Source organism: Alligator sinensis, unplaced genomic scaffold (genome assembly GCF_000455745.1).
Source record: "Alligator sinensis unplaced genomic scaffold, ASM45574v1 scaffold1118_1, whole genome shotgun sequence".
In the NCBI taxonomy this organism is placed as follows: domain Eukaryota; kingdom Metazoa; phylum Chordata; order Crocodylia; family Alligatoridae; genus Alligator; species Alligator sinensis.
Window position 1 is genome coordinate 1,908,937 of NW_005842070.1, and position 21,967 is coordinate 1,930,903.

At 38.8% G+C, this 21,967-nt stretch overlaps 1 protein-coding gene across 1 annotated transcript in view; it reads right to left on the reverse strand.

The window, feature by feature from the left end:
- The window catches only part of PDCD6IP (programmed cell death 6 interacting protein), a 49,348-nt gene that overhangs the window by 20,088 nt on the left and 7,293 nt on the right, over positions 1 to 21,967 (reverse strand). Inside the window, 8 exon segments of the mRNA XM_014519936.2 lie at positions 559 to 682; positions 1,023 to 1,245; positions 4,963 to 5,079; positions 6,875 to 6,975; positions 11,733 to 11,886; positions 13,663 to 13,790; positions 15,134 to 15,203; positions 18,426 to 18,480. Of these exon segments, the coding sequence (XP_014375422.2) occupies positions 559 to 682; positions 1,023 to 1,245; positions 4,963 to 5,079; positions 6,875 to 6,975; positions 11,733 to 11,886; positions 13,663 to 13,790; positions 15,134 to 15,203; positions 18,426 to 18,480 (972 nt within the window).

Consider the following 21,967-nt stretch of genomic DNA (forward strand, 5'->3'; position numbering starts at 1 on the left):
CTAAAGAGGCTGAAGTGCACTGCCGTAAGGAGACTTAAGCCACTTTCACTTGAACTCTATTTTAGAAAGCTAAGCCACAAAAGACACGCAAAGAAATTGCAGGACGCAAAAAAGACATGGGGAAGGGGTAATGTATTAAAGACACCCTCCTTGCAACAGCACAAGACTTTCCATCTTTACAAAAGTGCAAGGACAAAGTAAAAACATATGTTTATACTCAGTGGTAGGTAAACTCTTTTCCTTTCAGTTCTACCTAGCAATCAATAAATAGTTTATCACCAAAGTACCTTTCTTTTCCTAATAGACGTTAACGACAGTAATTACTGGCCCAATTCTATATTCTTAGAGTTTCCTACAAAATGATGACAGTGCCTCTGTATGACTGACTGGACTTGTCATTTTGAAGAATTCAAGAGCTTCCCTCTCAAATTTTTAGCTGAAGCAGAACAAAATCAAAAGTATGTGAACAAAATTAATAAAAGTAAGACTGTGGGCAACCCAAGTACACACAGTATTAAAGTTTTTTAAAAGATTAGAATCTGAATGAATAATACTTACCCATTTGCCAAATTGGTGGCCTCCCTCATCTGGGCTATTGATCTATTTACTAAATCAGCCTTTCTCTGATTGTAGACACTCAGAGACTGCTGTACTGACAGAGGAACCATCTTCTCAAAAAGATCTATGATTAAGGCATCATAATTATTTAAACTCTACTGCAATGTCTTCACAACAAACCTTACATATATCTATTTACTATCATATTGTATTGATACTTTCATTTCTTACATCACTTTACATTGCATAGGGGAAACCACTGAAAGAAGGTAGTCACATTCTCCATAAGTCTGTTTATTGCCATGAAACCTACTCCTTGAGATGTGTATGTTTAAGATTTGTGTCACAAGCAGATCAATTTTAATAGAATATATTTAAGTAAACAGTTAAAATTTAACTAGCTCAGTACCCCCTCCCACAGTACAAACCAAACTTGTTACGTCTCTGCTGGACATTTTGCTTACCTGTGAACTTCTGACTGATAGGAATAACAACTGGGGTCGATTTTACAAGACTGGCTTTGCCAATGGGCTCTAGATCTTTCAGGTCAGGAACTCGGTCATGATATATGAAGTCATTGTCCTTCTTGGCAGCTGTAAGGGCACGGCTGATTTTGTCAGATAAATCTTTTACGTTTATATACTCATCATAACGAGATGCCACCGTTTTTACCAAGTCTGATGCATGCTAGAATCAAAATAAACATAATTTAGTTTAAATAACCCTTTCTTCCTCCTCCCTTTAGTACATACTATGCTTACACAAACTGGTTTTTTTTCTCAGTGAGTCAACTGAGAGCATTGCAGAGGAGTATAATCAACATTATTGCCTCCTACCTATTGAAGAAATGTCCCCCAACTGAGTATCAACAACTATAAGCAAAATGTCTCCTCAAAATAGACCTAGCGACTCTCTACAAAGTTCTGTCAATAGGATCAAGTTAACTCTAGTGTGTCCCAACATAATCTAAGTCCCCAAAATCCAGAGAAATCAATTATCTTTTCGGAAGTAAAGAGGTAAAAATTCTCTCACAGGCTTATCTATAAAAGTAGACACTATTTTGGGCCCAAGGCTAGGACCAAGGTGGCTGCTGCTTGCTTACGGATTGTGACAGCTGTAGCAGGTGGTGAAAAAGGGAACTTCCCTTCTGAGTCTTCCCACAATGCTATTAAAAGCTCATGGAGACACCACATACCAATTCCCATCCCACATTTCTCACAAGAAAGGTTAACTTAAAGTGTAGCTTTTCAGCTTTCTGCCATGTGTGGCTGCCTACTATATCTGGCTTGGGATCTGAACTGAAAGGAAATCTTCAGCTCCACTGAACCCCTCACCATAAGACTAAAGCAGGGGTGGCCAACCCACAGCTCCAGAGTCCACACTTTTGAGTCCAAACTGAGTAATGTGCTGTATGTGAGCGGTCGCATCACGTGACATGACACAACAGCTATGGAAACCAGTCACCATGTGCAAAGATTCAAGGAGATGCATAGTAACTTCTGAAGAGCCACATGTGGCTCCAGAGCTGCAGGCTGACCACCTGTGGACTAAAGGAAGTGCTGCTGAGACTGCAGGGGAGATTGAACAAAGTATTGTTGCTTTACTGTCTGCTTTCCTGCCAAACTGTAGGACCCCTGATGGAAAGCAGGATAAGATTAGGATTGCCATTGATTGAGGCTAGGAGGAAGCCATCTTTTACTAAAGTGCTCCTCCATGCAGTCACTCACAGTAGTCCAGGAGAGGGAGAAGCAGCAGCAGCTAAGAACCAAGCACCAACTATACACCTAATTTTCTAATTTTCTTCCCCTGCCCAGTTAGAAAACCAGTATAACTATGCCAAATGTCTTCACTGGAAAGATGAGCCACTGGTTACAACACTATGGAACACTTCACCTACTCCTTGTCTGGCAGAAACATATCCCTCCCTCAAAACACTCCCATTACCTCTGGAGAGTGTGGCATAAAAACTGGTTCTGCTAGTTGTACTTCTGAGGACTACTCCATGCTACTGGAAATGCCAGTTACTCTGTTGCCTTTCTGTCAGTCAGCCAAACAAGGTGCAAAGTCTACCCCACTCATACTATGTACAGTACCTTAGCCTTTTCAGATAATATTTCACTTTCCTTTTAAGTCTTACAACGTCAACTGCCAGACAGCACCACAGTGAAGAACACCTCCCGGGTAAAAGGGCCTACCCTAGAACAGTCTGGAGAGGGAGTAAGGTGGATCACATAATATTGAAGAAGTGTATACAGTGGATGGAACTGCCTGTGTTATTCATATGAGTAGGTGATACTGAGAATTTTATTGAAAAAAAAAAAAAAAAAAAAAAAGAAACTTATGCAACTTCAAACCATAGCTTTCTTCCTAATGCCAAATAGTTAAAACGTATTAGTTAATTACTGAAAATATGATTATCAAATGCATAAAGTGATGTTAACATGATGAAAACAAGGTATGTTAAGGACATAAATATTGTATCATTTTCCATTTTTCCTCACCGTTCATTTTGAGACTGTCCCATAATAGCCGAGAACTATTATAGGAGAAAGTAGCAAAAAATCTTCAGTACCCATATTTTTTGATCAAAAGCACAATACTAGATCTGGTTTAAATAAGCTACAACTTGTGACTAGAAAGCAGAGGCTGAAACAGTATTTGAATCTGTCAGACTTCTTCCTGCTTTCAGTCATACCTCAAAAGTCATACAACAATAGCCCCTCACAGTATTTGAGATTGTTGGATTTTGCTAGAAGGAAGGTATGCTTTTCTGCCTTGGCATTTTTTTTAATGCTACTTTTCACGTTCATGGCTCTTCATATTAGCCAAGTTATTTTTTTTATTAAGCCAGTTTATATAGTTTAAAAATAGAACTGAAAAATAAATTACTTCTGAAACAAACCTGAAACATCACAAAAAGGCAGGTAAAGAAGGATGACTAAATCTCAGCTCCAGTTAAGGATTAAATTTAATTGGTAAAAGACCAACTCCATTATTGAGAAATTGATGAGAACCAGACTTTATTTTCCTCTAACTACTGATTTAATACCGATGATGAAACATAGGAATGAAGTCACGATGCATAAACTTTTTTTTTTTTCCCAAACTAAATGCCTTCTAGTGGTAACTGGACAGCTATCTCCTGTAGCTAGGATGTTAAGAAATTATATTCAAACACAAATTATATTCAATATGTAAGTTTACAAGAGTTGCTAACAAGCCTGATAGAATTTCACAGCCCTGCCAAACATAAGCTATCCCCATTTTGTTTTGGCTAATAAAGTTATTTACGCTTACGAAAAGTCACGAAGTTACTGAAGACCATCATTTATGATTCCAGATAGCTATATTTAATATTACAATGGGTACAGAGGAAGAACTCTTAGCAAGCCAGGATTTAGAAGTAGAATCTGAACCACAGATGTCCACACTGGTATGACCAGCAAATGTTACTCTGAAACTAAGCTACTGTGGCATTTATTACTCTGCGCGTACATAAACAAGTATGTTGTACATAGTTTCTCATTTTCACTGAAAACATATTTTAAGTCATCCGGTACAAGGTGATTTGCAGAGGCTCAACTTCCATAGTGTTAAAATGACTGTCCTATATATAGAATTAATTGTTGTTCCTTCCTCTCTATAAATATGGCAAATAAATTGACCACTGAAATATGATAATCTGTTTTCTTAGGGCATCAATACAAAATAAGTAACCTCATGTACCAACATATACACTGTTAAGCCACAATAGACTAAAGTCCATCTTCACTTCGCAGTAACTTGACTGCCTTCACTTCTGTTCTACTCTGGGGTAACTAAAAACTCCTGACTAAAACTGCTAACTTACCACAGTTTAGCTTCCTTTTACCTCAGGAAAGAAAAAACAGTTACTGTACAAAAACTAAGCACCTCTGCTTCCCTCTTTAAAATGGTATAATTTGATCATCTGCCTACACCCTAGGAAGACAAAAAAGCCACTCATATACTTAGACTGCAGGTTTACATCAGAGTTAATATTTTACGCACATCTGAAACCACATCATTCACCACAAAAATTCTAATGCTAGTACCATCTAACAGTAAGTTTTGGCAAACAAGTTGTTAGTATTAGTTATACCAGCATAAAAAGGGGTCTTCAAATATAGCCACAGCTGTAGAGCTATACAACAGACGATGTCATGCTTCTCAATATCTGACTGAAACATACTTCAAATTACATAGGTATTTCTCATCTTTGAAGATCCATTTCAAATTATTTAATTCATGTGACTTTCTTTTAAGTGAAACCTTTCAAACTTTGCTTGCTGTTTTAATTTTGCATCTCTGAGTATTGGTTTTTTCCATTAAATAGAAGTTAAATATATTTTGATATTTCTTTAAAAAGTTCTTCCAGGAACCCACCTGTAGTCTCCCAATTTCTTCGCCGAATTTCTTCTGCTGCTTTGCCAGGATAGATTGGTGGTATTGTGCATTGGCCTGCATAAGGCAGTGCTTTGCAGCCAGAACAGGAAACACCTCCTGGAAATAAAAATACTGACCAGGGGAAAGTCCAACCATATAAACCACCACAGACAACATGGGATGCAGGAAGAAAAAGGAAGAAGAAAAGGAAATTAGATTCACCCAATTAATGTTTTAGGTAGGTTAAAACATTAGAGGTAAATGTTAAGAGACCATATGACTTTGCATGGATTGAGTTCAGTGAACAAATATATTGCTGTAGTTAAATCTCTCAATTGTCTTACTGATTTGGGGATTCCAATTCATTAAATTCAATCCATGAAGTCAAACTATTTATTTTACAAAGATCAGAAATTCATGCATGCATTAGAAAGGATAGTAAAGAGAACATCCACAAAGATCCCCAAGCCAAAAGTGCTTAAAAATAAATAACCCTCTTAACCAAGCCACCACTTTTAGATGTCAAGGCAATTGCTCTAAGTCTATTTGATCCCAACATAAACTTTAAGAACAAAAACATTTATCCAGTAGAAGCCCCTGCAACAAAATTTCATTTAGAGCAAGCCAAGATAACTTAAAAATAGTACCAAAGTCCCACAAATAATAATAAAACAAAATTGGAAGATTGAACAAGTCCAGAGTACCAACCAGTAATGATCAAATAAAAAGAATGCCTTGAACACCTTTTAAAGGTTTTTAAAAACTTTTTCCTTGTAAAAGTTTGTTTTCACAGAGTTCCACAAAGAAGTCTACTAGAAATAAAAAAGCATTATATGCAGGCCATAGTATACACATGGTCTCTGATAAAGTAGTTGGTCTTAATGTCATAATATTTCTCAACTCAGAGAACACAAAAACCATGCTCCTTTAAAGATTTAACATTTTATTGAATCATATCTTAACTATTATTTCTTTACCCACTACACTTACATTGCGCATTTGAGTTCTGCCACTGAAACACGGAAGTGCCTTGTGGCCTTTAAACAAACAGGAAAACACAGGAACCCAAGGTATTGCAGCTATAATAGCAGTCATCTAACCAGATCTCAACTCTCACACACCTGGGCTGGGTCAGAGTTTTGATCAGAGATTATTTCAAAGTGCCCAGCAACTGATGGAGGAATGGGTGTTAGTACTTACAGGATTTCTACTCTGCAAACTAACTTTATGAAGTAAGTGGCACTGGAGTCCTCTGCATTTCTCGCATCTGGCTCCATACCAAGTAGCCTTTCCCCAGCAAAACTGTTGTTTGTTTCTAAAGGACATATTTGTTTAGTCTCATACACACATTCACAGACACACACACATGCACACCTGGGTTCCAGCAATATATTTCAGTAACTTATAGGTGTGCAAGTTAATCAACTTGTAGGCCATCACCAAGGTACATCTTGTGATTTCACAAGGTAATGTGAGACCAAAAACTCATTAGAATATGTTAGTTTCAAAAATAAAATTTAGTAAGGTGTTAAACAAGGCAGCATCCCAAAGACTCAAAATACCTTCTAAAATAACGTTCATTAAAGCAGCATGCAAAGGATATTCTGAACATCAAATTGATTAATTTTCAATGAAACCTGATGTAAGCGTCTAAAAAAAACAACAACAAAAAAAAACCCCAAAACCTGACAAACTAAAACTGTATACCACCACTCCCCCCAGATTCTTAAAATATTACTTAGATTCTAGGCTTGTTTACCTTTGGCATAACACCTTAATCAGAAAAATGCTCAAGAAAACATCTCAGGGGAAAAAATAAACAAACAAAACAATGCTGTAGTAGGTATTAAACACCAATTCTGAACACTACAGTATCTCATTTCTCCCCCCCACCCCCCTTAGGATTACTAACCTTGGGCAAAGTATCCTTATACTGACACTGTTTAAAAGCATCACCATAATAATCTGCAGCTTGATTAGCTAGTTTAGCTATTATAGCATCTTTCATTTTATCTGAAATAAAATACAGAATAATCATTATTTGTACCAATGTTTTATGAATACATAGAATAATTGCTTGTAACCACAGTTCAAGATGGACTCCATATACACCCAGAATGGCACCAGTTATATCATCCCCATGATAGCAGAATGTCACAGCATGCCTGCTTCATTCTTTTTTACACTCACTTTTGTCCCTGCCCTCAATAATCCCAAGGGTGAAACTATATTTAAAATAAAAGCAGCAGAACGGTAATGCAGCCACCTTAGTCCTTTGGACTACTTCCTCATGTTTGCAATTATAGATTGCTAAGAAATAGGAAAGGCAAGGAGTAGGAATGTGAGGCATCCATCTGAAAAACTCCCATCAGGCAAGTAGCATCCATTTCATTATGTGACTGCTGCATATTCCCACACATTGAAGAGTTTGTGGAAATGGCACTGTACTCATCGAGACAACTTTAAGTCATCTAATTACAGTGACTGAAGTACTATTACCAAGTGAGTGGCCAACTGGGATGCTACATCAAATACACAAATGCATCAAAAGTACACAAACGTAACAGCTCTGCAGATTTCTATAACATAAATCACTTCAAACCTTTTCTCTTATGAAAATCTAATCCCTAACAGGAGAGAAACTAATTTGAAGCTCAGATCATAAAACACAACACATTTAGGCGTGGACATTTTTTTTAGTGCATTATAAACACGAAATAAAAGCAAAGAATGAAGAAATGAAAATATCTGAAATAAAATGTTCTTTAAGCACCCAGTGCGTGGAGTTTTATTTTTTTCTGAATGAACATGGACTCTGGGAAAGAATACCAACAGATAGCGACAGGTGTTTATGGCACTCAGCTACCATTCTGAGTAAAATAATTGTGATGATGGAGAACCATTTGTACCTGTGAACAAATGAAAGGTAGATCATCCATCCGTCCTGACAGCCTTCATTTGTGTGTCTGGTGGATGTCATGGCTATAATGCAGCGATTCCCAACACAATGCCCGCAGGCACCATGGCACCCACCAAAGTTTATTCAGGTGCCCATGTGCGTTTTCACGATCAGTAAAAATCATTATTCCAACAAAAAATGCTCACTGCCAACTGAATTCAGAACAGCAACACTTCAAAAATTGTTTCACAGGCTGTACACAATGGCTGCCAAAATGAGACTGAGTCAACCTGACTGATGCAGTGATGGAGTGGCACTTACTACTCCCTCCTCAAATGAAACTATGTGCATGCGCATATCCAGAAGTTACCTTGAGTCGGTCACAAGAGACCAACTGGCTGAATTCATATTGGCACCCACTGCTTTTTCTTTTAAATTCAGATGTGCCCTTAGACACATGAATGTTGGGAACCCCTGCTATAATGAATGCTCATACACAAAGAAAGAACATTCAGAGGCTCTATAAACTGAATAAGAACTAAGTCAGGGTCTCATAATGGAACTGGATTTGATCAATGGATATTCATTATTCACTAAACTAGTCACATACTATTTTACTGTGCCTTGGATAAGCTTGGTTCCATTATCAAATATCAATACTTGTAAAACTATGTGGGCATTCACAGATGAGGAAAGACCATAAAGTTTCACGTGAAGCAAGTTATCGAGTATAAATGGGATTGGAACTGAACTGGGGCTGTTACTGGATGGCCCAAATTGGAAACCTTTTCTGCTAGCTGTCATAGCTAACAGACATCTCAGGAATTTTTCAAGTTGTCAGTCTTTTGTTTTGCACTTATGGTGAACAAAATCTCCCTAGATCCATCAGAATACTACAGCCAAGGTAACCTGGTGCCACAAGTAAGGTGTCAGGTGATAAAACTGTTTTAAGATGACAGGTCTATGATCACAGGAGAAATGTGATTAAAGGTGTGGAAACAAATCCTGTCCCACTTCAACCATAGATATCCAAGTTTTGGTTGTCTTACTTTATCTTTCTCTATCTTTATTACTTTTTTGTATAAGAGAACTAGATGGGGACTCTCAGAAGAGATCTATTCCACAGTCAAAATGAACTAAGTCTGCTCTTACTCTTCAACTGAGCTTCATGCATTCTGTATTACACCTTGCTCTAACAGAGCTATTTCTAGATAGCAAAGACCTGATCCATTACTGGTGTCTTCAGAGACAATTCATGCAGCTTTCAAGAAAAATATTACTGTTAAGTTTGAAGTTCTTCTGAACTCAGCACAGCTAACTGAATTTTCAGAAAGGAAGGAAGGATTTTCTGGAAAATCCTCTGGAAGGAAGGATTTCCTTGCCTGATAGCCTAAAAGCACCCAAATGAAAGTGGGTGTTTGTATACCAAGAAATATTTTTTTCCTATTTATACCAAGCACCCTAATCTCAAGAAAAAGAAGCATGTTCAGGGGCCTTTCTACACATCACATTTATTTCACAATTTAACATGTTAATAACAGCATAAATGTCAAAAATGTGATATGTGCATTCAATTTAAAGCACCATAAAACAGCAAACGAGCTATAAAAACATTCCACATATAACAGAAAATTATGACTGGTTTATGACACCTTAAACTGAACTTGGGAAATGTCTGGAGCTGCCCCAGAGCTGGTGCTGACATCAGTTGAGCCCAAGGACTCAAGCCAGTGCCACAGCCAATAGTCAGCTGATTGTCAGCCCCACCCCAGCACAGCCCTGGGTCATGCCAGGTTGTGGGCATCTGATTTTCAACATACCAGTGCGGGGGAAGCCCAGGATCAGGTGTGGCGTGACAGCAGAAACAATTATTGGGATTGGGGATCAGATCCCATAGCTCCTTTAAGTAAACATATGCCAGAAGCCCAGGACTTAATCTAAGGGAGAATATCTTCTTGATTTAGATGTGCTGCCACAGAGAGACACTAGCAGATTCTCAAGGGACAAGAGAAAGACCAAATGAAAGGACCCCGTCCTGAAGTATGGAAGAAAAGTTACTTGTGATGCAAAGGTCCAATAACAATACAGAAATATGCACATTAGAGAACCCCCCAGACATGCTGGATGGACAGGGAAGAAGTCACATTTAACTAGATTCAACATGAAGAAACTGACCTTTCTGCTAAAGAGCTGGGTGTTCTCAGATACCTCACATCTTTTATATCACAGTATCTGGAAATTAATTCCTTCTTTCTAAATTCCTGTAGAACTTCAGCTATGGCCTCTACTTTCCAGAATATGCAAACCTGTTTTTAGCAGACTGTCATGCTATAAAGGGATGGTATCCAAGTGTATAGAAGTGCCTCTATGAATTGCTCCTAGGATCCTTTTTGCTGTGGTAATGGTACTCTAGTCACCATACAAGTGAGGAACACAAGAAGAGCATTTACGGTTCAATTTAAGGTTTGTCTGCAGTCTAGAAGTGGTTTGAAGATCACTTCTGTGGAGGCTGGACAAGAAGCTGCAAATGCTGGCTAGTAGCGACATATTTGTATGAAGTACTAAGGTATGGGTGAACTATACGACTGTCTATATTTTTAGATATGGGAGCTCTAAACCTTCTTCTTGAAGGCTTGATAAACTCCCAGCAAACTCGCTGATACAATAAACCTCATTGTCCTGAGAATTTCATTTGTGCACTGAAGTCACATTCCAATAGCAGATCTTCCACTTATTGCTCCTGAGGAGTACAAATAATGCTAAATTGTCCAACAGTGAGAAATGATCAGGTGAGGATAATTTGCAATTAGTAGGAAGAAGAGAGAAGGCTGATGGTAAAGTATCAGAACAGTAGCAAGTTATATCATAATGACAATTGGAAGACTTAAGGATCTAAAGCCACACTTTTAATCTGTTCCACCAAGATGTCATTGCTGCTCTTGGTGCTGGCTTCATCTGGACTTCCCTAAATAATGTTATTAAAAGGGGGTGAGAGACTGTGGGTTGGGAGTGAGGGGCACCAGCATATCAGGGCTGCTCAGTGCCATAAAGCAGCGGGGGAACAGCTGCAGCTGGACCTGCATCCTGGTTGGCAAAGGTGCACAGGGGAGCTCTGATTTTCCATGATTTAAAAAAAAAAAAAAAAAAAAAATCAAACACCAAAATATATAGGTATTTGGAATTTATGATGATGATTGAGGCACTGGTAGGCTTCCAAATTGATTTAAAATTGTAAATATATCCATAAAACATTGTGTTAAACTGATACCTGTATGTATGCATGCATGCATGCATGTGGCATTTCATTTTATTCATGGAAAAATGCGGATTTTGGGGTTTTTTAAATTAGAGAATTCAGGAATTTTTTTTGTTTAACCAGAGAATTTGCTGTTTTTAAGCAGAGAAAACCAGGATCTCTGGTAACCAGTACTGCTATTGCAGGGAAAAGGAGTGAATGAAGAAAGGAAAAGATATAAAAATAACAGTCAAAATATCGCATTCATGATTTTATCATGTATATATACACAATAATGCTACCAAAGAATGTATTGTACCAGGAGCAAAACTTTTAATACAAACATGAAATTAACATGGATCGGAATCAATTAAAGCTATTTTTAAGGAGCCATTTGTGTCACCCAACTAAGAAAGAGAGGTCCATGGGAAAATGCAGGATGAAAAAGTTTAAATTACTTCTATCGCATTGTTATTATGCTAATTGACTTTTGAAGGACATAGAATAAAAACAAAAGTTGTGAGAGGGCCTTTGCCCCTTCTTGACAATATGTTTCATTATTCAAATGAATAAAACATTTGTTAAAGTTATAAAGAGCATTCTAGCACATTAACTATAAATAAATAAAAGTTATACCTCTGGTAGCTTTTAAGAAAAACACTTCTTGAGCTTGAGCCAACATAATAAGACTGAGGGTTCCAACTGTATCTGGAGAGATGTCAACTGTGGGCTCTCTATTCAATGCAGATAAGACGGTGTCTTTAATGTGTTGGAAGGCACCACTAGCAAACTAAGCAAAAACAAAAAATACATTTTAAAAAGATTTTTTAAAAGAAAAACAGAGCCATCTATGTTTAAAAATAAGCCCTTTTTTCTTTTTAAGTAGTAGCTGATGGTAACGGGGAGACCATCAATGACAACGTCTAGAATTTGGGCTTAAGAGCTCTGTAAGTCTACCTGCAAGTTTACATTCGACCTGCACTGCGACAATTAACCAAGATGAGGTGAAAGACTCTAAATTAAAGCTATGAAGGAGAACACTATTTAAATATTAAAGAATTAGAGTGCTCCTCACACAATGAAAAAAAGAGGATTATTATGGTCAAAAAAACATGTTAACAGTGTTGGCAGTTAACTATTACATATTAAATCTCAAGCTGCAGGTCAAATTAGCCACTGGTTAGAGCAGAGAAGTTTATCATGGGACTGAATTCTGCATTTTGTAGGTGCTTAAATATCATCTAAAACACCTGGCACTGGTCTGAATAAAAAAAACATGGGTCTGGTACAGCAATGCAATGGAGAACTGAGATGTCTCAAGCTGTACAGGAAACAAGAACTAAGAAGTCAGAGGTCTTTTGAACTATTACAGCTAGTCAGCCTGTGGGGAGAGAAGGGACAGGGGCAGATGGTGAGGGAGGGAGTGGGTCAGGGGCAGAGGCGGGGCAGCGGTGAGTGGGGGCCTGGCCAGTCGGTGGGAGGGGTGGGGGGGGGGGGGGGGGGGGGGGGGGGATGTCCCACCACTGTGCACAGCCCAGCAGAGGCCCAGGGGTATGTGCCCTCCCTCACCCTTGCATTCAGAAAAAATACAATTTTATACTCCACTTCAGCTTTCCATTATTTCACCCTACAGCAGCCTCCAGTTCCCTGATTACGCTCCTAACACTTCAATAGTTCATTATGGCTGTATCTACACAAGACACTTTACTGTGCACTAGATTAATCTACTGTGCAATAAAGCGGCACTGTCTACATGTGCAGGTACTTACTGCTAAGTAAATTAATCTATGCAGGTAGTTTACTAATCTATGCAGCATGTGCAGGTAGTAAATTTACTGAGCGGTAAAGCCAAGTGGCATTACTTTCATGTGTAGATGCATCCCATGTTACCAAATATTCCAAATGTGGCTAAGCTGGAAACAGCACATCGTTTTTGTTGAAAATATCCTTCACCATCCCACAGTGCCTCGTTTGACCAAAACAAGGCAACCAGGTGTCGTCAACCAGGTGTCGGCCAAATCAGTACTTGGAAAGAATACCTGAGGTGTCCTGTATCAATAAATGCAAGCCCTCAAAAATAATATAGGCAACTGAATTTTGGATGATGGTGGGAACTTGCCACAACGCCCAGATTTTAGTAGATGAAAAATGTAACTGATCCAAATAAAAGCTTTTAAAAGGAATTACCAGAGACATAAGCCACAGTCCAACAACTTTAGAAAAACAGAAACTTATTTACAGCGCTTGTCCAACCGGTAAAGATGACTTACAATATTTCTCGAACACGGTAGTCCATCATTTTTTAAAGCAACAAGTATCAAGGAAGGACACTTACTCAGCAGAGATCTTAGCACCAAAGAAAGCAACTCATGTCTACAGGTTAAAATAGCAGAGGATTATTTGAGGTTCTGAATTTCCATTTAGCACTCCAGCATGCAATTGGAAGGCCATGGTTTTAATTTTTTCCATAATCAAAGAGTCGTATATTTGTCTGTAGCGAGATTGCTTAATTTTAGTGAACAGCAGTTCATGTATTTTACTAGTGTTTGTACTAAGACCTTCATACCTGATAATATTTAGCAGCAGCTTTCAGTCCTTCATCATTATCCAGATTCTGTTCTGCTGCAATCTGGCTAGCTAATGCTCCACAGTTGAACAGAACGCAGGTTCTCTCATATCCCAGGCTTGCCAGGGCTGGAATCAAAACCCAGTTAACAAACCATAGTGAAATATACTAAAGTACTACACTCTCCTAGAGATAGTAAGGTTTACATTTATACAAGATGGTTATTGCCTATATTTGAAGGCCACAGGTAGTCTCAAACTGAATTTCTGAAACACCAACCCTACTCTGATCTTATAGGCTAGATGTAGTTCTCAATTTCAAGATTATCCAGGGGAAACTGGACCTTACAACATCCTTTAGTGCAGCACTTTTCAAACCTTCATGATTTAGGATTGTATCTGTATCAAGAAAATGACATGAAAGATAACACTGGTTCCACCACGTACTGTATAACACCTACTGAAAATGAGAATTCACACAATAGATTATACAGATTTTCCTTGTGCTATCTTCTCTTTCATGCATTAAGCAGTGAAATAACTGACAACGTTGACATTTAGGGTACCATTATTACCAGAGATAAAACTTACTAAAAATATATGGAGCAGTTCACGTCTTAGAGCTACTGTTTCAGGTCCCCTGCAAACTGAGGCAGATATCTACAAAGCAGTAATGCGGGCTTTATGGTCTCAATTTTTTTTGCAACTGTAACTGCTTAAAGACCCATTGAAATGACAGCTAGCACTTTGAAAAAGTGAGTTTTGTCCAAACTACAATCCTCTGTGTTCATTCTCAGCCCTAAAGGATAAACCTCACAATTTAGGAGACACTTACCTCCAAATAATCAAGGACTAGTACCTATGAATAACCCTAGAAAAATTATAGGTTTATAATCTCTTTCTACAAAAAGCCAGCTTCATTATGCAGCGACACTTATGCAGTGGACCTGTATTTTATATTAATTCATAATTTTAGCAGTACTTATCAAGCACCAACTATTATGCTGAAACAGTACTTGGCCAACCAGGGAAACAGACAGAGAAAATTTAGTTTAGGTTTAATTTACATAGTTTCTTTACGATTACTCGTCATTATCATCTCTCTCATCGACTTAATTTTCAAGTTTTCCAGCAACAAAAATCTTCCCTCACTCTACCATAACACTCAGATGAAATCAATAGTGTTTAAAATTAACACAAAAGGAGAAAAAATGAGACCAGTAAGTTTCAGAAATGGAAATGTGAAAAGCCTAAAACTAGTTAAGGCTTTGCAAATGTACCCTCATGTGTTAAAAGTTTATCTAAATTTCTTCTTAAACTACATAGGCCCCAGCAAATGCCCACTGAATAGAATAGTAAGACTCCTACTAATTTTACTAAGTCATATTAGGCTTATCATCATTAACAGTTTATGACTCTCAGAATTCAGTATTACAAGGATTAAGCATTTTATTTTCATTAAAGTTACCTACCAAGTTTGACAGATCCTCCAAAGAGTGACCCTTTATCAAAGGCATCTTTCCACGTAAAGGTGACACAGATCTGCAATTGAGGAAGGAAAAAACAGTTTAAGCTTAATATCTGCATCTCTATGCTGCCTCATTTTTAACCAATCTTCCATCACACACCTGTATGGGTCTGGTATTAATATCTTCATTAATGTTTAGGACAATGGGATCAAGTGCACACTTAGCAAATTTGCAGATGACACCAGGGTGAGTAGAGCTGCAGATACTCTGGAGAGCAAGGTTAGGATCAAGAATGACTTGGATTGTGGAGCATTTTTCCAGTCTATCAGATGAGATTCAACACAGACAAGTATGAAGTCCTGCACTTGGAATGGAATAACTGCATGCACTAATTCAGACTGGGGAATAACTGGTTAGACTGCAGTACTGGAGAAAAGTACCTGGGGGTTACAAGGGACCATAAACCGAATGAGGCAACAGTGTGCTCATATTGCAAACAAATGCCAACCTAGGAATCTTAGCTTTCACTTGTTTTCTGACTTACCGTTTTGGGCAGGGGTGGGGAGAAGCAGCCACAATTATTCTGACACCTGGGATTCCTATTAAAAAATCTCTGGGTTTATCTTTAAATCATGTGTGCATCTTTGCAAACCTAACAGTGCTAATATTGAACGGCACACTTAAAACAACATCACCTTAAAAGGAATGGTGATGGCTTGTAGCTGCTTTGTAAGAAATAAATGCATCTTAACCAAGATTTGAATACTGCCCATTTACTGCATGTGTATAGAGAATTAATTCAAAAGCAGGGGTTTCTAGGGAGCTGCGCACAGAGATGGCAAGTACTTGAGTACTTCTGGATATAATGTAAACAGTCTGCTTTTGAAATTCTACCTTGCAGAGCTGGTTTTAGGCTTCTTATGCCTCTCTGAACCAGTCTGTCTCCAAGGTGCCACCCTGCATTGCCTTTTGCCTGACTTCAGACTAACATGATCGACTGACTTGCTTCACTGAGGTTAACATGGATGTTTGGGTCACTAGTCTCTAAATCTAACAAAAAGCAGGTTCTTTAATCCAGAGAGCAGTCCAAAATTGAGGTTTATCATGGGATTCTACTCCGGGAAAGAGCAAGGCACAAACCTTAGTCTTAAGGAGGGGGCAGATGCATCCAGGGAGGCCCAAAAAGGGTTCAAATTCTCAGCTATTCTTGTAAGCATGATGAGAACTTTGATACAAGCGTACAAGATCTTTGAGAGTTTTTCACTCTCAGAAAGGGTTAGTAAAGGCTGCCTATTCTATACTATCCTACAGGAAAAATGGAAGGAATTATGAACTTTGTTTTGGGGTAAGAAACAGTTAAAGTAAATTCAGATAGTTTCCAATTTTTCAGGGTATCAACATTTCTAGATAACCACAATAAGTTTTACAAGCATAATCCTGAAGGTGCCATTCCAGGCTAAGTTTTGGTGCAGCTATATAAAGAGCTATGTTTTTTTCATTAAACTATCCTGACTTAAAGCACCAGAAGATCTTCCACTGACATCTCAACATCACCATCACTGAACTATGGATTAAACAACTGTCCTCATAGAAAAGCCTGAAACTTTTTGCTGTGTATATTACTGCCCAAAAGAATAACCTTCAAAGAATAAAATGGTAGTGCTCTCTCCTACCTTGGGGGTCTTTAAGAGAGGCTAGATAGGCACCTGGCTGGGGTCATGACCCCAGCACCCTTTCCTGCCCAGGCAAGGGGTCGGACTCAATGATTTGTCGAGGTCCCTTCCAACCCTAGCATCTATGAATCTATAGCGACCCTGCCGTTATCAGCACTGGTAGAACCAGCTATGATGGTGACCCAGTTTTCTTGCTCCTCCACAACACAGATAAAAAGGGGAACAGATAATCTTATTATTTCAGGGAAGGACAACTGTGCACAGCATGCAGCAGGTTGGGAAGAAATCTGTAAACAGTACACATAACACGGTAGCACCCACGGAAAGCAAGGGACTTAACCTCTGCTTTAGAAATGATGCAAATTATTTTTTTTAATGGAAGTACACCTTCTCGTAGGTGTACTTCCATTAAAAAAAATAATTTGCATCATTTCTAAAGCAGAGGTTATGCTCCAGTTTTCCCTTTGAATTAGAAGTTCTGCAAACGAAGGAACTATTTCCTGTGTCAGTATGTACACAGCAAATTTGGGGGGGGGGGGTTGTAAGTGTAAAGGCAAAAATACATTGACAAGGTTTCAAAGGGTGAAGTTCACAAACTGCTGAGAATAAAATATTTTTGTGTCTGTTAAAAATTCAAGAACCAATATCCAATATATAAGGATATTCCACCAAAAAAAAGTTTTTGGTTTTTTGAGGCCCCCTCTACATGTTACAGGTATTAAGCAATTAACTGGTTAATTGTGCAGTTACCTAGAGACCAGCTACACGTATAAAGTAGCTATCACACAATAAAAAACTCCAACCAGCTATAAAATTAAACCTCAAAAATGTGTACTAATTTTACAGCTGGCTGTTACTGAGCTTTAATCTGCATGCATAGCAGGGTCTCCCCTGCAGCTAGGAGCCAGGTTAGCTGACCTCCAGCTCTGCAGTCCAAACCACGGGGGCACCCCATGGACACCTGAGGCAGGAGGATTAAGATTCCCCCTTCCCCAGGGGTGCATGAAACCCCTGGGGCAGAAGGATAGCTGTAGGGACCCCACCAACCCAGGGGGAGCATGGGGTGTGGGGGGAGGAACTGTCCCTGGTGTGTGTGAGGCTCCTAGCTTCAGGAGCTTGCTTGCCAGCGCAGAGGAGCCCAGGATTCAGCTCCCCCTGCGCCAGCAATAAGGCGCAACGGGATCTAATGCACAATCCTACAATCGTGCCTCCTGCCATGCACGTGTAGAAGAGGCCTAACAAATAGACTTTGTAAAACAGACTGTTGTTCTTGATAAATAGAAGGACTGCAGAAGAATACTATAGCAAAGCAAGTGCTGCTGTTTCTGATGGACTAGACCATGGTGACCTTTAAGCAACTCGCAGCTTTTCCAAGTTTGCATTCTGACTTCTATAAAATAAGAGCAGTAGATTAACAAAGGCTGTATACTCATAGTCTCATATAGTCAGTAAACAGAAATTAGGAAAATGAAGCTCAAAAAGTTAAATGTCTGGCTTCAGAAAAGCACTGATGCATGGATTAGATATAGATCTAAATTTAAGAAAAAAATCCCAGGTCCCACAACTTTCACCATCCTAATCCAATAATACTTGTGAAATCACTTCAACATATTATACCTTACCTGATTTTCAGAAAATGGAAACTTTGGCTCTATGGAACACAGCTGATCATAGTACCTAAAGCAAAGAAAAAGAAACAGCTATGAGCTAAAACAGATTTAGAGTTCTGTCAGCTTTTCTCATACTGATGGAGGGCACAGGAGGGGGCAAGGGGTAAAAGGAAGGTTTCCCCCACATATATCCCAGGACCCACTGATAATGCTGAAAAATTCCTCCAGAGATCTGGGTAACCTACTATACCTCGACTGCGAGGAACCACAGTAGTATGTGATGCTCACAATGGGGCCCTGCCTATGCGCACCCAAATCTATTAACATAGAGGTTGGAGGGGAAATAGTGCTAAGTGAAGTTGAACCATCCCACTACCCAAGCAATGAGACCAAGAGAGAACTGGAAGCAAATACAAATAGCCATGGAGAAATAAATTCTTTCTGAGCATCTATAATCAAAATGTTAGCAAACAGTCATTTGACCAACACATCTACCACAATGTCAGCTCAAAAAAAAAAGCTTATCTCCACTCAGAAACTTTTTTTTTTTTTTTTTTTTTACTTATAATCTTTCTTTACACCAAAAGAGACAGACCATTGTCAAACAAATGTCATTCAGTTTGTTTCCCTTCAAACTTCATGAACACTAGTTAAAGCAAGTCACTACAAAGCTTGAAATAAAGCAGATTAAAATTTTAGAAACCTCTATTTGTATAAATTGTTCTATCCAACTTATAAGCATTTAAGTCTTTTTGAGTCTATTGTAAAAGTTTGCAGGTAATTATCCCATAGGTGGCTTTCCAAAGATCTATTTAAATAAGAAAGTTAGGAAAAAGAGACCCACAAATTTTGGAGTAAGGCAACACTGAACAAAAATAAAAGACAAACAGGGTATAACTTCAGAAGCTTAGGGTACAGCAGTCAAAAAACTTGAGGAATCTCAATCTACATTAATATATCCAAAAAGCTGAACGTGAAACACAACTCTGTGCAAGGTCATACTGGCATATAAACAGAGTGATCCCTGAATGCCATTTTATAAAGGGTTTAACACTATTCCAGCAGCTTTTGCAGATTAATAATCAGAGAATAAATTATGCAGGAACCCCAATGGCATAAAGTCAAAATAAAATTCTACAGAAGTCAAGAATAAAGTGAAAGTTATGGGGAATTACTGACAGAAATTTTAAATGTTCACTTAAATCTATGAATTGGTACACTACCTGATTTTTACCCTCTGTACTTTAATTCTAAACATGTCTTCTGCACAGAAGCTGTTAGTCATTCACATTTCAACCATAATTCTACTGAGTTTTCTGATCTCATTCAAATCAAAGCTGTTTTTCAATGCAACTAAAAATATATATAAAACTTTTTTTTTACTCTAAGTCTGACCATCTATTCTTGCAACACTTCCGAAGGAGCTCTTCTATAGATTAGTAAAGATTAAAGAAAACCACGCTACCCAATAGATTCAGTGCTCAGCCTAGAAGATCCCATAAGCATCTCTGTAATGTTTAGTTTCAGTTCTCAAGCTGGATTTGTCTCTCGAGAGATAACATCCTTGTTAACACCAGTAAATGGAGATGAGAGATAACAGACCTGATTACCCACCCATCAGTCCTATTGTCTCTCTGCAAATTTGTGTACACAGACTGCAAAGTTTCAAGAAGATAAATTATTATAGGATTGTTGGGGGTGGAATAGATATGGAATCTGAAGATAAATGCAAGGCACTGGGGGAAGCAGAAACAAAAGACAAACATTTTGAGCAGAACATTCCAGAAGCCTTAAGGGATACCTTTTTGAGTGCAGCCTCTTCACTGATTTGATGTCTAGCGAGGGAATGGTATGGTAGAAGGGAAAACCTATCATGGTTTCCCTTGCTTGCCCTAGCAGGCTTACTAGGCCATAAAAGAGACCCTGTTTTGGAATATTTTAATGAAGTTCCTCTACCTGTGGGCAAGACAGGCATTGTGCAAAATGCCAACAGTGCAACAAAGAAATACAAGGCCTGTTGCCCAAATGAAACAACATCATGAGAAGTGCTCTCTCTCAGGAGGAGGAAGCTGCTTTGAAGATGATGAATGGAACATGTCCAAACATGCAGGATCTCCAGGTTATTAAACCTTCTCATTTCTTACTTTTTTCTTAAGGACTGCCTGTCTTTCCTGTCCATATCTTTTGGGTGGACTTCTGGACTACTTGAATTCTCATTAAAATGTTTGAGCAAAAATATAGCTGTTGCTTTATGGAACCATCATATTTTTAATGCAGTTGTGATATCAAATAATGGCCGAAATAAGCAGATCTTCCTTTTACAGTTCACTTCTTAAGTAGTGCTGAGTGCAATATGTAATACTAAATGAGCAGTACTATAGTCAATGCTGTCACAACCCAGTTAATCAGTGCCCATGCCACTAGCAAGAGATACCATTCAAGTAGTCAACTAAGGGTTAAAACAAAATCCTGGCGGAGAGCTGTATATAATTTATGCCCACGTCACGAACAAGAAACGAAACTTAAGACTGGTCAGGGTGAAAGGGGATAGCCCTGCCATAAATCCCTGCAATTGGTCAAGAAACAAGCGTAAGCCCCTCATCATAACCTCATACGTAACAGGCAAAAAACCTAACTCACTACCTTGTAACCTGATAGCAACCCGAGAGCACAAAGAACTGCTGCTTGCCAGAAAATTAAAGATTCCACATAACGGTTCATCATTGGGTATCTCCGTCAGACACCTCTGTCTATAAATAGTTTAGCAACTTCCACCCAGGCGGAGAACCCCGGAAAAACCTCTGAGGAGAGACCTGAGTCCATCACCAGAGTAGATTGACGGTCTGATCAGCTGTCAATACTCCCCGTCATAGTAAATCTTGACATATCAAAGCCCTGAAGGCACGATAGCACGTTTTCGGCGCCACGTCCGTCATTGCTTGGCTGTAACCTGTACGTTTGACTGTAATCGATGCAACTGTAACAGAACAAAGGCTCAGCCTGCGTCGCACGTCACTATCTGGGCAACGTAAATAAACAATCTCCTGTAACCAACACGCATCTGTGCCTGGTTAATTTCACCCCATCCATCACTACCCGCCTGTCAGGTGAAAGTTTTACTGCTCCGGTGGGGGCGGGGGGGTGGGGTCAGAAAGCAGCTGCCGACGCTGCTCTGATCTCCGACAAACGCACTGACTTCTTTTCTTCAGGAAGATCCATCCTCAACATATAGGACTCTGACTATCCATCTTCAACATTATCATGACTGTCTACAGTTTCAGAGTTATCTGCTAATGATACTACAGTTCCAGTCAAATGTATGTCACATAGTACATCACCTGTAGTAAAAAGGTAAAAAATCTCCATTATCCAGAAACAACCATAGATAAGTTTGTAGTAAGAACCAACAGATTACAGCAAGCGATAATTGATGAAAAAAATTGCTCAGTTTGTTTATGCAACATACTCTCCTTTCCGTATGGTTGAGAACACACACTTCCATTGACATGGTTCAGTCATTACGACCGGAATACAGTCGGCCTGACAGAGCAGAT